The 15,808-nt window shown below is 46.0% G+C and overlaps 1 protein-coding gene across 1 annotated transcript in view; it reads right to left on the reverse strand.

Moving 5' to 3' along the window:
- The window catches only part of Wipf1 (WAS/WASL interacting protein family member 1), a 40,300-nt gene extending 29,676 nt beyond the window's left edge, over positions 1 to 10,624 (reverse strand). Inside the window, exon 1 of the mRNA XM_032902537.1 lies at positions 10,491 to 10,624. Within this exon, the coding sequence (XP_032758428.1) occupies positions 10,491 to 10,624 (134 nt within the window). The remainder of the gene's footprint in view (positions 1 to 10,490) is intronic.
- Positions 10,625 to 15,808: the final 5,184 nt, after the last annotated feature.

Consider the following 15,808-nt stretch of genomic DNA (forward strand, 5'->3'; position numbering starts at 1 on the left):
TCCTGACTTTCTAGAGATTCATACCACGATATCTGTGAGTGAAATGATTTGTCTGGATAGTGCCAAAGTAGGAGGGACATGAAGGCAAGTGAGTTGGGGGCAGGAGAGACCAAGTGGTCCCAAGATGGTGGGCTGAAAGTTGAGCAAGGGACGCACATTAGGGTCGCACACCACCGTGCTTACTTTCCCATTATGTGAAGAAAAACAAGCAAGCAAGAAGCAACAAGGCCTAAGACTCCTCCCTTCTTCACCCACTAGAGGCTGTAGGGGTTGGCTTGATTCATTACCAACCTGCTTGGATGTGGAGTTAAGGAAAAGTGAGGTTGTTTATCTCAAAATAATCTCTTGGCTTTTGGGTACAATGGGACACTGATAGTTGAGGATGTAGGTAGTTCCTTCTAGGAAAGGATTAAAGTTACTGAAAGCGATACTAGTGAATGAAATCAGAGGCTTTAGTAACTGTGGCAATAAAAAAAAAATCAATAAGTAAAATCCCAACCAGTGAGCTAAGAAACAAGAGAAAAAAGAAATACTCCAAGAAGCTCCAACAGGTGGGACGGTAATGAGACATCTTACTGACGCAGAAGGCTCAGGCCTGGTGGGTGGGGCCCGTCTTCACACTGTCTTCTCTGTCAGAAGGACCCTTAACACACGCTCAATCTACGCCATTCCTGGGATAGCCTTAGCTCACTGAGACCCAACTTTAGGCTATAGCTATAAATGACCAAGAAGACTTCATCATGTTTGAAGCCATTTCTGCAATCTGGCATTGACTAGGCATTCCTGGGCATGTGGAAGTGAATCCTCAGCTGAGAGATGCTATGGTATATAGTTTCAGTTTAGACACTCAGAAGAAATCCACGGGCTCAAAGCTTCAGTGGCCTTTCATTTATAGCAAGTGAAGTCCTTCCACGCTGAGTAAGGCTGTGGGGGCCCACCCTCCCATGCCAGTTCAGCAGGGCCTGTTTCCCCTGCCCTTTTTACCTTCTCTGTGTTCTCCCTCTTCTAAACCTGCTGGGTGCCCTGCTAAGAGTACTTCCCTCTTGGCTGTCCACTTCACTAACAGCAGGCGTTATTGACATGATCTGTCTTTCCCTCTACAGTGGCCACAATGGCTGAGGGCAGGGACTTTGTCTTGTCTAATACTGTCTCCCCGGATGCTTGGAACAGTAACTGACACAACACAGAGCTTATAAAACATAGGAAAGGGCCCTGGAGAACCTCCCACCTCCAGGTTAGAACATCATTAACCTTACTCTGTAGGAAAAAAATGTTTGTTTTGTTTTTTGTACATTGAAAGCCCATGCCTGTGCCCTTTGAGAGTACCCTCTTGTTTTCAGTAACCTTGTTAAGCTGTGAAAATTTTCCAGTTGGTCACCAACTTCTAGCACAAGTGTCTCCAGGGGAAACCCATACAAAACACAGAGAAATGGTTTCTTACAGTCCAAGGAGCAATCTATTGGAAAGTCCCCCTCCACATCCTGCCATGTCTGGTCTCTGCACATATACCAGGACTTGCTACTGACATGTGGCTAAACACACATTCTTTTTGGTTAGCTACATGGTTTGAAGACCAAATAAAGCCCTTACAATTATTTCTAGGATGAGGATAATGGGCATTTGTCAGCCTTTTCTGTAGTCCAGAGTTACTTCATGCCCTCTCTTGGAGGACAGAGCATTGAAGACACAAAAAGCCCCTCTGGAATCCCAGGGGAAAGGGCAGAGTACAGCTCTGTACTCTGGGGCCTGACATCATGTCTCTAAACACTGCAGGAGAAGCGCGTTGACCCGAGATGCCCCTTGGAGTCCTATGGCTACTCGTGAGCCAGGCCTGGCTGGTGATGTTTCCTGAGAAAGGCTGACCCAGCTGCTCTGCGAAGACAGAAAACAGGGGGACATCTGCAGGTCCCATAATGACTGGCTTTCCTGAGATGAGACAATTTGCACTGTACCGTATGAAAGACTATCCCATTCGGCACAGAACTGTCCCCTTCGAAAGTCTGATTGGACACCTATGTAGGTGGAAAAAAATGCATATAGTGATCTTACCCAGGACCTCAACTCCAGTGTACATGTAAACGTAAAATAACCACACATGTTCCTTGACTTACAAGGAGGGTCACCACCTTCTAACTCACTGTAATTTGAAAATAGAGTGGCTGGTAGTAAGTTACAGTTAGACAGAAGCAGCAGCGGGGTGAGTCAAATAACAGACACACACTGTGCACCTCAAAAAGTTACAGGGAAGATTTGGGAGGTTACATAAAGAAAGGAGAGACATGCCTAAATGATTTAAATATTACAGATATCCAGACATCATTCCATTAATATGTATGTTAGAATGTTTTATGTATCAGTTCGAAAATATATTTTTTAAAAAAAAGCTGTAAATTTACATTTAGTAGATTACACGCAATCAACTGAACATCCTAGCATAGAAACTAAATCCGCTGTGCTCACGGCGCGCTTCCCCCCACCCTTCAGAGGCTATTAGAGCTTCGCTGCCACCGCCCAGCTTCGTACCCAGGAGGCCAGCAGTCAAAGCACGGTCGATACTAATGCATGGTGCTTTGCAGCCATGACGTTGGAAACCTGGAAGCTGAACTACCTTAATTCTGGAAACGCTGGTTACACTCATCGCTTGACTTTGCAGAAAATATAAATATTCCATCAATGAAAGGGTTTGCTTTGTTCACATTGTGAAGGAAATGAGAAAGTTGTCAGAATAAAAAAGGAATCACTGTGTCAACCCTAACAACAAGGGGGGAAAAAGAAGCTCTCTGTCTGTCTGTGTGTGTGTGTGTGTGCGTGTGTGTGTGTACAGCATGCATGTGCTGGCTCGGAGGCTAAGAGCACTGACTGCTCTCCCAGAGGTTCTAAGTTCAATTCCCAGCAACCACATGGTGGCTCACAACCATCTGTAATGGGATCCGATGCCCTCTTCTGGTGTCTGAAGACAGCTACAGTGTATTTATATAAATAAAATAAATCTTTAAAAAAATGAGGCTGGGATGTTATAAAGGGATGTCATGGAAACCTGACAGCAACCATCACGCCCGGGTTGACCAGAACCGCAGCATGCACAGGGGACAACAACCTTGTGGGGAAAGCACGTCTCCAAGGGCTTCTGCCCAGTGCCCTTAGCCTTGACTCAAGCCACTCTTGTTATCAGCCACCGGGGCCAGAAGACTTTTGAAATACCTGATACTCATGCTCACTTTTGGTTTGAAGGCTCTGCTTTCAAAGCCCTGTGAACACACCCATACTTCACCGTCACAGTCCCCCTCAGTGTTCTGCTGCTCCCAAATAATAGCAGTTATTGTTTTGAGCATCTGTCCTTGTTTAAAAAAAAAAAAAAGTTTGATGAGATTTTTATCAAAAGCTCGTCACCACTTTTAGAAAACAGTGCCCCCAAGGGCACTGATGCGCAGTCTTTAAAGTCTCTAGCCAGAGTGCATCTATGGTGGCTGCTGCGGGATCCACTGAGTTTCCACACAGATGTAAATGCCTGACCACTGGCTTTGTGTGTTGTGCACCCTCCCCCACCCAAGACGATGTACCTGATCAGGTATAAACCAAAGTTAGCCAGCAGTGGTGGAGCAGGCTTCGATCTTAGCCTCCGCAGGAGGCAGCGGGCAGATCTGAGTTCAAGGCCAGTCTGGTCTACAGCGAGTTCCAGGACAGCCAGGGCTATACACTAAAACCCTGTCTCAGAGAGAGAGAGAGGGAGAGGGAGAGGGAAAAGGGAGAGGGGGGGAGACAGGGGGGGGAGAGAGAGAGAGAGAGAGAGAGAGAGAGAGAGAGAGAGAGAGAGAGAGAATATGAATCCCCTTTGCTTTTACCCACCCCCCTTTTAAAGATTACACACACACACACACACACACACACACACACACACACACACACACACACTGTTGCTCTCTTCAGACACACCAGAAGAGGGCACCAGAAGATGGCATAGGATCCCATTACAGATGGTTGTGAGCCACCATGTGGTTGCTGGGATTTGAACTCAAGACTCTGGAAGAGCAGTCAGTGGTCCTAACCACTGGGCCATCTCTCCAGCCCTTATTTTCCCCCTTTTAATTAAGATTAAACTGATTTTTCTTGAAAATTAGAAATGATGTATGAGGCCAGGCTATTTCACTTAAGTTCTCTGAAGATGGTGAGGGCACTGTTAATGGTGACATCGGGTGAGGCAAGCAGGAGAGCCACTGCTTCCGGTGGTGGTGGTGGTGGTGGTGAGCTACTCACTTTGCTGTGGAAGGGAAGCACCTGGCAACTCGGTAGCTCTTCACCGCCTAGGGGAGACTTCACACTCTCCTCCCCTTCACAGGGTCCCCCTGTCTCTCTCTCCCTGCCTCTTGGCACATTGTGCTTTTCTCTGTGGCCTGCCAAACAAGAGTTTGTTCTACCCAGATGACCCCAGATTCCCTCCAAGTACCTCCCTTCCCCTCTGGCTACTCTTGAGTTCTCCAAATGACTGCCTGGGAAAACTTGAAAAAACCCTCCCAGTCTGCAGAGGAGTCAATATCCTTCCTGCTTCCAAATGCGTGTGCACCAAGGTCAGAAAAGGTGCAACCAAGGTGAAAGGTGACCGACTCCACCAAATGCAGGGTCTCCCAACCTACTACTGATCGAATGATTCTTTCCCCTGCAACCCGGAAGCCGTCCACTCCGAGTCTTGGATCATTTACTGTGTCTCGGGCCCATTCCAACAGGATGACCAGGGTGGCTTGTGTGCAAAGGAACTCCATGACTACAATTAAATATTGACAGCTTTGAGGAGAGCAAAATACCAAGCAATATAAAAACCACACGCTTCCTATTCTCTAAGCTACCCCCAGGAAGATAGAGCAGCACACAGAAGAGAGGGGAAAGAAAATTCAAACACTCTCTCCCTGTCTTATCCCCACCACCACTCACTAAGGCACAAAGACAGACAAACCAAAATAAACTGAAACAACAGGTAGAACGAGACCTGGGCCCTACTCTTGGCTTCTGAGTGGCACTTATGTCCTGGCAACGCATAGATGGCTGTCTGGGCGCCATGGACAAAGCCGGGGTGACAGAATATGCCAACATCACTTCCACGGTTGTTCACAACGTGACCCGGTCCCATGGCTTCTCTCCATCATCCAAGCTTCCTCTTCTAGATAAGCCTCTCTAAGTTTGAGGCCCTGGCCGTCCTTGTCTTTTCCTCTTGCCCTGACCCTGCATGGAGTCCTGCTTTCTCTTCTAGCTAAACACACGATGGCCTTGGTTTGTAGGGACAGAAGTACTGCGTACCCTGTGATGTGATGTCGTCACTGCCCACTGTGTGCGGGACACTGGGAGGGGTCCTGTGCACGGCTTCCATTCATACACAGTATCTACCACACGCTCCTGTTGCTCTGGATACAGGGCATTAGAATGGCTAAACAAACTGCATTCTCCACCTACAAGGAGGCAGAATTGGCTGAGCTCATCTCAGCTTCTTCATATCACACCCAAAGGGTCCATGCTGATACAAGCACAGCACTCCAGCCCTGTCAGTCACTGCTGTCTGAGGTCTGTAGGCGTGGGCTGTCTGAACTTACACTCGCTGATATACTGCTGGACCACCCACAAAAGTCTGGTTCACAGTGGCTTAAGTACAGCTTCAGTTTCTAGTCCTCGAAGGAAAGGACAGGGTGGGATTGCATGGGGACAAGAAGCTAAGCGTTCACTCCCCTTCATGCTCCTAAGACCCAGCGTCTGCCCTTTGCCCCCGAGCTAACCCTAAACGTTCCTTTGACCCCTGCAGGACCCTAAGAGGCTCCTGCCTTCCCAACACATATCCTCTTGATTCCTCTTCCTCGGATAGAAAACTCACTGAGGTGTCAGAAGGGAATCAGTGGCCCTTGAATTCATATCATTATGTTAAGCAGCATGACTGCCTCCTTTTAAAGATGTATTTATTCTATGAATCCTTTATCTTAAAGATTTTATTATTTGTGTGTCTGTGTGTGTGTGTCTCTCTCTGTGTGTGTGTGTGTGTCTGTCTGTCTGTCTGTCTGTCTGTCTGTCTGTCTGGTGTGTGTCCATGAGCACAATGTTAAAGCAGAGGACTGCATTGGAGGTCCTGGAGCTGGAGTTACAGCCAGTTATGAGCCTCACCACATGGGGGTGGGAACCAAACTCAGGTCCCCTACAAGAGTGCGCCCTTAACCTCTCCCAAGTTCCATTGCTTTTTTATTTGTGTGTGAGGGTGCTGGCTCGATGGTTTAGCAAGGAAAAGCACTTGCCATCGAATTGAAAACCTGAGTTTGTTATCTGGACCACACGGTCGAAGGGAAAAACAATTCTGCAAGTTGTCCTCTGACCTACACACACACACACACACACACACACACACACACACACACACACACACACCCCGAACGAACAAACAAACATAAACAACATTTCTGAAAGAGGAAGGAGCATCTAAGCTGGTGTTGCTCAACTTGTGGGTGGCAACCCCTTTGTGGGGTTGAACAATCCTTTCACATATCAGATATTTACATCATGATTCACAAGAGTAGCAAAATTACAGTTATGAAGGAGCGATTTTAAAAACCTTTATGGTTGGAGGTCACTGCAGCATGAGGAACTGCGTATCAGAGGGTCAAAGCAATAAGAAGGTTGAGAACCATGGAGCTAGTGAGGAAGCTCAGTCAGTTAAGAGCTTACCTTGCAATTATGAGAGCCAGTGCTCAAGCTCCAGAACCCACATTAAAAACAAGCAAACAGACAGACAGACAGACACCTGGCCAGCATGGTGGTGTGTTTGCAACCCCAGCACCGAGGATGTGAGGCTATAAAGAAAGTTGATTGCGGCTCTCTGGGGCTCACTTGCTGGCCAGCCTAGGCTACACGTTGAGTTCTGGGCCAGTGCTGGCTCCTGACAGAATGTGGACCGTGCCGGAGGATACCTTTATATAGTATAAGATCTATAACAGAAAATACTAACAGTCTTTGTTTCTTTTAAGGGTTTTGAGACCCCAAACTTTTAGCTAGTATACCCAGCCCTGTGCCCACTACATTTATCTTCAACATATTATTTATATTAATCTTTGCAAATTTATTAGGTAAAAATTATGCACACGGGCTACATTAATTTTACTTCTGATTTGTTCTCACCTTTACTTCTCATTACATCATTTTTTTAATTAAATGTTATTGGAGGTTTTTTTTAATTGCAGTGTTAATCTTTTATTTCCTTCTATTTGAAGCAAAATATTACCCCAAGTGTCATGCTCTATATTTTTTCCCCTCAGTGGTGGGGATCAATTCCAGGGCCTCACATGTAGACAAGCACTCTCATACCAAGCTTCATGATTCTTTTTTCAGGACCAAAATGGAACATTTAGCCACTGGGCCTGGTGGACCATGGCTATTCTCGGGAGCTTATAAATTGGACTACCTTGATTTTGCAAGTGTGGTTAAATTTTACCGGGACATCTGTGGGAACGGTCTCTGTGCCAGGCCAGTAAGAGGGTATGCGATTTGTAGGCACATGACCCCGCAGACAAACGCAGGAGTACCTGGGCTTATGCTACACATGCTCAGCCCAGAAACTTGTGTTACGACCTCGCAATGCTGAGGAATGATCAGTCTCAGCTTCCTTTATTTTCACATATGCCATTAGAAAACCCTTTAGGAAAAGGAAGATCAATTTGATTTTTTTTTTCTGGACTGCAGAGTTGTCAATCAAAGTCTGTTTCTGAGCACAGGTCACTCAAAGCAACTCTAATGATCTGTGACAGTAGTGACCTCTTACAGCCTCCCCCTACCTAGTTCTAACCGAGTCACAACCTGAGATGAGGGTAGGTGCCCTTTGCTTTTATCGTCTCCTCTACTGGACTGAGAAGATGACCAATATGTCTAGATTAGACAAGCAGACGCTCCGGGGCAGTGTCCTTGGCACATGTTACACATCAGCAGTAGGCACCAGGAGCTATTACATCATCCGTGAACTGAGCATCTCAGGTAGCGCTGCTTAGTAAAGGAGGAAACATGAGTAGGCTGGGGGCAGAGGGATAAGGAGGGCGAGAGTTGTGTGGTACCTGAAAAGTGTTAAGTACTGGTCACCTCAGTCTATTTATACCTGGTTCCCAAATAGCCTCATCCCCACTTCAGATATCTGACATTGATCCATTCAACCTGGGGCAGCCCAAACGCCCACCCACTACCACAGAAGAGTGCCCAACGTGTAAGACATATGCCTTCCTACGGGTTGAGCAAATTAGACACTGGCAAACTGGTCTTGTGCTCACTGCCTTCTATGGCACCTGAAGAGAGCTATTGTCAACCAATGGGAGAGATATGGTCTGGGAGAAGAAAGGGGAGCCACTTGTCCCAGAATCCTACATTACAATGAGCATGGTCTTTCTTGGACTCACTAAGAAGATGACTAATGGCCCTTCAAGGCAGTCTTGTCACACCTGATTAGTCTAGAACAGCGGTTCTCAACCTGTGGGTTATGGCCGCTTTGGGGGTGAACAACCCTTTCACCCAAGACCATCCTGCATATCAGATGTTTACAATATGATTCGCAGCTACCAAAATTACAGTTATGGAGTAGCAACGAAAATCATTTTATGGTTGGGGGTCACCACAACACAAGGGTTGCAGATTGAGAGCCACTGGCCTAAGAGGCCAAAAGGTAAACAAAGGAACAGTAATCGTCTGTGGATGTTCCCAGAGGTAGTGCATAACAAACAAAGAAAACAGGCCTAGGCAAGGGCCTGGTCTCTCTGAGTAAGTGGGAAACAAAGCCACCAGCCTACCAGTCCACCCAAGCTCAGCCATTGCTAGGTGACGGCACCCTGACTGGGAAGACACCAGTGACAAGAGCAGAATAAAGCTGCAGTAAAACGGGCGCTCCACAGAAGAGTTTACGCAGCCAACTCTCACTGGCAGGGCACTCATAGAAGGCGCTGTGGAGATCAGCCTGAAATCTTACTCTGTTCACAGAATCTCCTACTCATCTGCCTTTTCTCTTTCCAGAAGCCACACAGCTTGAGGAGACGCCCTTGTTTTCTTCATCCTTGATACAGGTTCTGTCTATTAGCCCATCATTATCTTCCTCCCATCTTTTAATGCAAGGTCTTACAATTAGCTATGAGAGCTCTCCTCTCTGCCTTGATAGGAAGTCTTGCTACAGACCCATGCTAATGAGATGACTAACAGCCCTTGTACTCCTGGCAATCCTCTGGCCTCAGCTTCACAGGGGTTAGGATCACATGGCGTACTTCCACAGTCTGCCCTCCATTTTCCAGTACTGGGCATCAGACTCGTCCTCTGTGGGATAGGTAAGCACTCAGCCCTCAGGCACACCCAAGACCTGGAAGCTCAGTTCTGAAACTCTTCTATTGTGGGCACTTCCCCTCAACAGCTGACGCACAAAGGCTGAGGCAGAGCTTCCTCCCATTGCTTCCTCTATCCCACTATTTTGAAAATGTAGATGACTATCTCTCAGAAATGCTGAGAGAGAAACAGCTCCAGCATGAGCAGCAGCTCATGGCCACTACCTGCAACCCTGTATAAAAACATCCTTAGACAATCGTAACATCATAACACTTCATCTAAACATGCCCCAAGACAAGAAAGAAAGAAAGAAAGAAAGAAAGAAAGAAAGAAAGAAAGAAAGAAAAAGAAAAAAAAGCACACAGTTTATTTTTTGAAAAGCAATGATATCTGCTATCACTTTTCTGGAACCAAGTGTTTGCACTAAAAAATGTTGAGTCCATGAAAAAAGAAAAGAGCCCAAGTAAAACCTATTCAGAGCTAACTTTCTAGTAAGGGCAATTCCTCTGCCTCATATAAAAGAAGCTATTTGAAAAGAATCAATTTTAGCACCTGAATCTGATACTGTAACCATCATTACAAAAATTGTGCTGACACATTTTAAGCTTCTAGCTCTGTTTTCCTTAGTGAAAGCATAAAAAAGAAGTTTAGAGTTTCCTCCTAAGATATAAAGTGTTACTCTCGTCACAGCAAAAGCAGTTTATAAAGTTATGGAAAAGAGTGTTTATGTTGGGATGCCAGAAGTATTAAGGTCTTTTACTGTTCAAAAATATTTCAAAGAATAATAAAAAAGAAAGTTAAGGATGGCCTTGCTCAAACTTAAGATCCCTCACCCCCACCCGCTCTCTCTTCCTTGAGGACTGGCTCTCACCCTGCAGCCCCTGATGCCCTCGAACTCACAGCCATCCTTCTGCCTCTGCCTCAGGATGGATTACAGGTGTGAGCTACCATTTCTAAACTGTATCGGGGTCAGGGAATCTGGAAGCATCAAAGATTTAGTAACGGCCATATTGAAAGGCGCTGCATGGATTTCTCAGATCAGGCAGATGTCAAGCAAGAACAGGACCCCACCAAAACCTTTGCACGTCATCCACAGGGCCGACACCTCAGTAGCAACATACGGCTGTTCCTGGACACCTCAGCCATTTTGCTGCCGAAAGTCATTTTTATGAAGTCACCTTCGGACGTGAAACACAGGGTAGAGCTGCTCTGCTCTCACCCGGTTACCACTGTACGGAGCTGGCAGGGCTCTCTCCCGGTACAAAACTCTTTCGAAGCAATGACCTGGGAGGAAGCGGTATACTGATACCATGGCGGGGAAAGTCCTTAAATACAAAGATAGCTCAAAAGTACCCGTGTATGGCTTAAAGGAAATAAACAGTTCCAATTCAAAACAAACCCAAGAGCCCAGTTTACTTTGGCCATAGCTACACACACATAGAAAGATGAAGGTTCAGCTCACTCACTCATCGTGCTGTGTGTAAGGGAAGGAACGGGCCAGGCCGTCCACCCTGAGGTCGCGAGGCAATCAAAGATACATCTACGGTGTGGCTGCAGAAACAGAACCACACAAGTCCGAGAGGGTTTCCCGTCTTTAGAGACGGGTGAGCTCGCTGCCAACTTTGCTCTCCAGGAGCCAGGAGGGAAAGCGAGTTTGACGCCTCCTCCTTGGGCTGCTCCTAATGAGAAGCTGATGCTGAGCCCACAGGAGTCTCCCGCTGCTGAGACCTGTCCATGGCGTCTTCTTGCCAGGGTACTTTTCCCTGCAAAACTAAGAGAGGAGAAGGAATCCTAAAAATACGTGGTCGGACTGCCATCTTGAAATTAGCCAGTACTGAATTTGCATTTTTGCTCATTTAAAAACAATCTGTAGCCCGACCTTGCGGTACGTGCTTTTACTTCCTGGGAGGCAAAGCAGACAGAACTCTTAAGTTTGGGGGCTGATTGCTTTATAGAGCCAGTACCAGGCCAGCCAGGGCTACTGTGACCCTGACCACAAGAACAACAACAGTAATAATGATAATAATTTTAAAATCTTGAGGCAAACACATCATAGAGACCAGCGTTTTATTTGATTTTGGGAAGCGGCATTTTCTGTAAAAGCAGCTCTTTTTCTAAGCAAAGAGGGTTCACCCAACAAAATTTCAAAAGGCATTTGATGCTTGTTTCGAATAAACTTGTACTTGGGATGAGCCTCGCCAGCCACTTTTTAAATCTTGCTTTTAATCTAGGTTTTATGCTGTTCTTTGGAAGTATTTAACCAGAAAGGGTTAAGGGTACACAAAGAATTCTTCATTTTTTGGTCATACAAGAAAACTGACCTCACATGGCTTATGGACCATTCTTTTCCCTTTGTCCCTTGGGGATGGGAGGGGAACACAGAAAGGGTGACTAAGTTTAATATTTTGTGTCATCGACTTTCAACAGGTTAGTGAGATTTTTAACTAAAACAAACAAACAAACAAACAAACAAACCCCACCATGAAGGGGCAATCCCAACAGTTCAACAGCAGTTTGCTTCTTCAGGGGTTGGCTATGCCATTGAAGATGGGCTACCCGCTCACGGTGGACTTGTGAGGGCTCTTCCAAGCCTTACACATTCTGCCATTTGTCTTTGTCGGTGGCTTGCCACTCAGCCAGCCTCCGCAGCTGGTCAAACCCAGCAGAACCTCCGAGAGTGCTCTGGAAAGAACACTTAAGGGCTAGAGCGAGCATTCGGTATTTCCATGCTATTTTCTGGCCAGGGGAAATACCAAATCAGAGGCATCTGGAAAAGACAGATGGCCCAGAGGAACAAAGACCTCTCCAAGCCCGAAAGCACCAGCCGGCCCACGTGTCCACCTGCCTGTCCTCAGCTGCCTGTAGACACTAAGCCATTGGCACCAGAGGTACAGCAGCCGAGGTCAGACACAGCTTGCAGACCAGTGTGGTCTGACCTCCCAACAAACAGGTTTCTTATCGCGTCGGAGGTGCAGAGAAGTGGAAATGTGCGGTTCTTTAGCAATGCCAGAAAACAGAGGCATGCGGTCTGTGGGGACTTCTACGTGCAGTGCTACCATCCCTCGACAGAGCTCTCACACTGGTCTCTCTCCGTTGCAGACAAGCATGAGAAGGCCCACTGGCACCTCTCCGTGTGGTGTTTTTCTTAGCTGTTCTGTGACAGGCCGAAGAGAGGGGCGGGCTGCAAGGCGAAGTGCTTCAGAGGTGGAAAGGGTAAGGCCTACAAAGGCCACGTTCAGCAAACGTCTTTGAGGTTTTCTTTTATTTCCACAATTCTGAGTCACACAGCTTCCTCTGTGGACTTTTAACAATAACTAATGAGTCTTAGAAAATGAATTGGTATTCATGGGGAAAATGCTAAATAAAGTTCATCTTGTTCCTCATCCATAGTTTTATGTCCTTTAGAAATGTGTTTCAGTCTCCAAGACTATTCAGAATTGAAGTTCTATATCCGTAAGAGCTCCCTGGCGGTGTCTTCATTCCCCTTGTGAGAGCAACACTGGGAAAGAGCTGACCCTGGCACCAGGGTAGTCACACTCAGGGTGGAGCTCACACCATGAACCATGGCCTGGAAGGAAGAAGGAACCCTTGACACCTCCAGCCCTTCCAAGTCTCAGAAGAATGAACTGGGGATCATGGAGCCCGGGCAGAGGGGAGCCAAGAGGAGAAAATGGCAGTGAGCCCACAGACGGAGGAGAGGACAGCATGTGTTTGTAGAGGCATAGGCCCAACTGCACCCGAGTCCTCAACAATTCTTATGACATGAATACCAAGAACAACACTGACCAAGAACAATAACAAACAGTGACTGAACTCGTGCTGCGTGATAAGGTGTTTTTTAAATGTCACCAACTCCTATTTGCAACACGATGGTGGTGTTGATGATGATAACTGTGGTGGTGATGGTAGTGGTGGTGGTGATGATGGTGGTAATGGTGGTGATAGTGATGGTGGTGGTGGTGGTGATGGAAGGCAGGGGCAGATGGATTTCTGTGAGTCCAAGGCCAGCCTGGTCTATGTAGTGAGTTCTGCAACAGCCAAGGGCTATAAAACCACCTCACCCTAGTTCTGCATATCTTGACTTTGCATGATAATGCATTGTATCTTGGTCTCACTGAGTCAGTCATTTCTAAAAGGGGCTTTTAAAACTTGATGTAATAAGGGAGGCTGGAGAGATGGCTCAGTGGTTAAGAGCACAGACTGTTCTCCCAGAGGTCGTGAGTTCAATTCCCAACCACCACATGGTGGCTCACAACCATCTGTAATGGGATCCGATGCCCTCTTCTGGTGTGTCTGAAGACAGATACAGTATATATATGTGTGTGTGTGTGTGTGTGTGTGTGTGTGTGTGTGTGTGTGTGTGTGTGTGTGTGTATAAATCCACATAAAAGGCCAGGGCTTTATCTCAGTGATAGGGTACTTGCTAGTTTATGCGAGGCTCTAGGTTCAAACCCTGACACTGCAATAGAAAAACAACCAAAAGGCTTGCCAAATGGCAACAGATATGGCGCAGGCTTTGTTGGAGGTCTTCCTTCCTCGTCTGTGGGGTCAGTGTGAGCTTAAGGGATGGCCCAGCTTCTGACTGAAGCTGGCTGGATTTGTTCTGAAAGAGGACCCTATTGAAGATGGTCCCAGGCCATTTACAGCCCTGGCAAGGTGTCACCTGAGGTGAGGCACACAGCCACTCTTTCTTCACTAGACTATTGTGCCTCTCAATCCTGGATTCTCACTGCCCCCAAACAGTGACCGCCAGGTTGTCTGTGGCCCTTGCAATCCAGTGTTACCAGACACCAGGCACCAAATCCTCCATCTTTCCACATCTATGGCACTCAGAATAGTGCCTTTGATAAGCATTTCGTCCTTTTTTCCTTTCCTAAAATATGAGAATAGCATGCATCTACTCTGGAAAATGGTGACACAATAAATTTTGTAAAGATTTTATAGTGGTGATAGGAAGCAGTGAATGGTTATAACTTTTTTTTTTCATTTTTTGAGACAGGGTCTCATGAAGCTATCTAGCCCAGGCAGGCCTTGAACTCTTGACCTTCCTGCTTCTGCCTCCCAAATGCTGTGATCATTGACATTAGCCACAACACCCACTCATCTATTGATAACTCTGGGAAGCGTTTTCCTCTAGTTTTATATATGCCCCAAATATTTTAAAGTTAGAATTATTCATGTATGTGGTTCTGAAGTATCTTTTGACACCTAGGTTTTATTTTTTAAAAATATTTATGTTGGGGGCTGGAGAGATGGCTCAGTGGTTAAGAGCACTGACTGCTCTTCCAGAGGTCCTGAGTTCAATTCCCAGCAACCACATGGTGACTCACAACCATCTGTAATGGGATCTGATACCCTCTTCTGGTGTGTTTGAAGACAGCTACAGTGTACTTACATAAAACAAACAAATAAATCTTTAAAAAATATTTGTTTTTATTTTATGTGTATTCATTTTGCCTGAATGTTATTATATGTGCACCACATGCTTGCAGTACTCACAGCGGCCAGAAGGTGGAGATAGAAACCCAAGAGTGGAGTTCCAGGCAGTTGTGAGCTGTTAAGTAGGTTCTGGGAATCAAACTGGGACCCCTGCAAGGGCAGCCAGTGCTTAACTATGGAGCCATCTCTCCAGCCCAACTTTTCTTATTCTTTCATACTACTTAATGCTCTTTGAAAATGTAATTTTTAAATAACAGCAGAGTTTTTTCCTTTACATTCTCCTGCTGTCATTCACTTACTTCTACTTTGCCTTTATAATTACGCTGACACTAATATGCTTATATACTCTGGCTATGGAGACACGCTTAACCCCAGCACTCAGGAGGCAGAGGCAGGAGGATTGCTGTGAGTCTGAGGCTAACCTGATCTACAGAGCAAGTTCAGGTCTGAGAAAAGAATGCCCATACACACACTTGTGCACAGCTGGTATTTTGCTATAGAATACATGATAGATACAGAGGTACCAGATCAGAAGTTGAACAATTTAAACTTGCTTAGTACGAATGACCTACTGGGGATGCTTACTCTCCCTCCTTCCCTCTGGCTGCATAAAATGAATGTTCCACACATGGTGTCATGGTTAAAACCAAAGATTACATTTTGGGGAAATATTTACCCTAATTGATTTCCTCAGTGGGTCAGAATAGTGACCCATACATTTTAGCTCCATATATATATATATATATATATATATATATATATATATATATTGCCTGAAGAAGAGTTTACAAACCCATTATGACTGGAAGTCCACAACTTCAGGGCCCCAGAAGCCCTAACATGCTCTAGCATTTCAGAATAGAAGCTGCATTAGACACCATTGAGCCAATCAACTATCGTAGTGTATGACTAGAGTATGCAAACTCAGAGAGATCCAGTGGCCTGAACAATGTGCCAAAATGGAAGCAGGAGTCTAGTTTCAGGCACCAAGAGTCATTTCTTGAGTCTGGGTTATCCCTTCAACCAAATGGAAGTAACAGCTCGCTATTACCATGAT

Source organism: Rattus rattus, chromosome 5 (genome assembly GCF_011064425.1).
Source record: "Rattus rattus isolate New Zealand chromosome 5, Rrattus_CSIRO_v1, whole genome shotgun sequence".
In the NCBI taxonomy this organism is placed as follows: domain Eukaryota; kingdom Metazoa; phylum Chordata; class Mammalia; order Rodentia; family Muridae; genus Rattus; species Rattus rattus.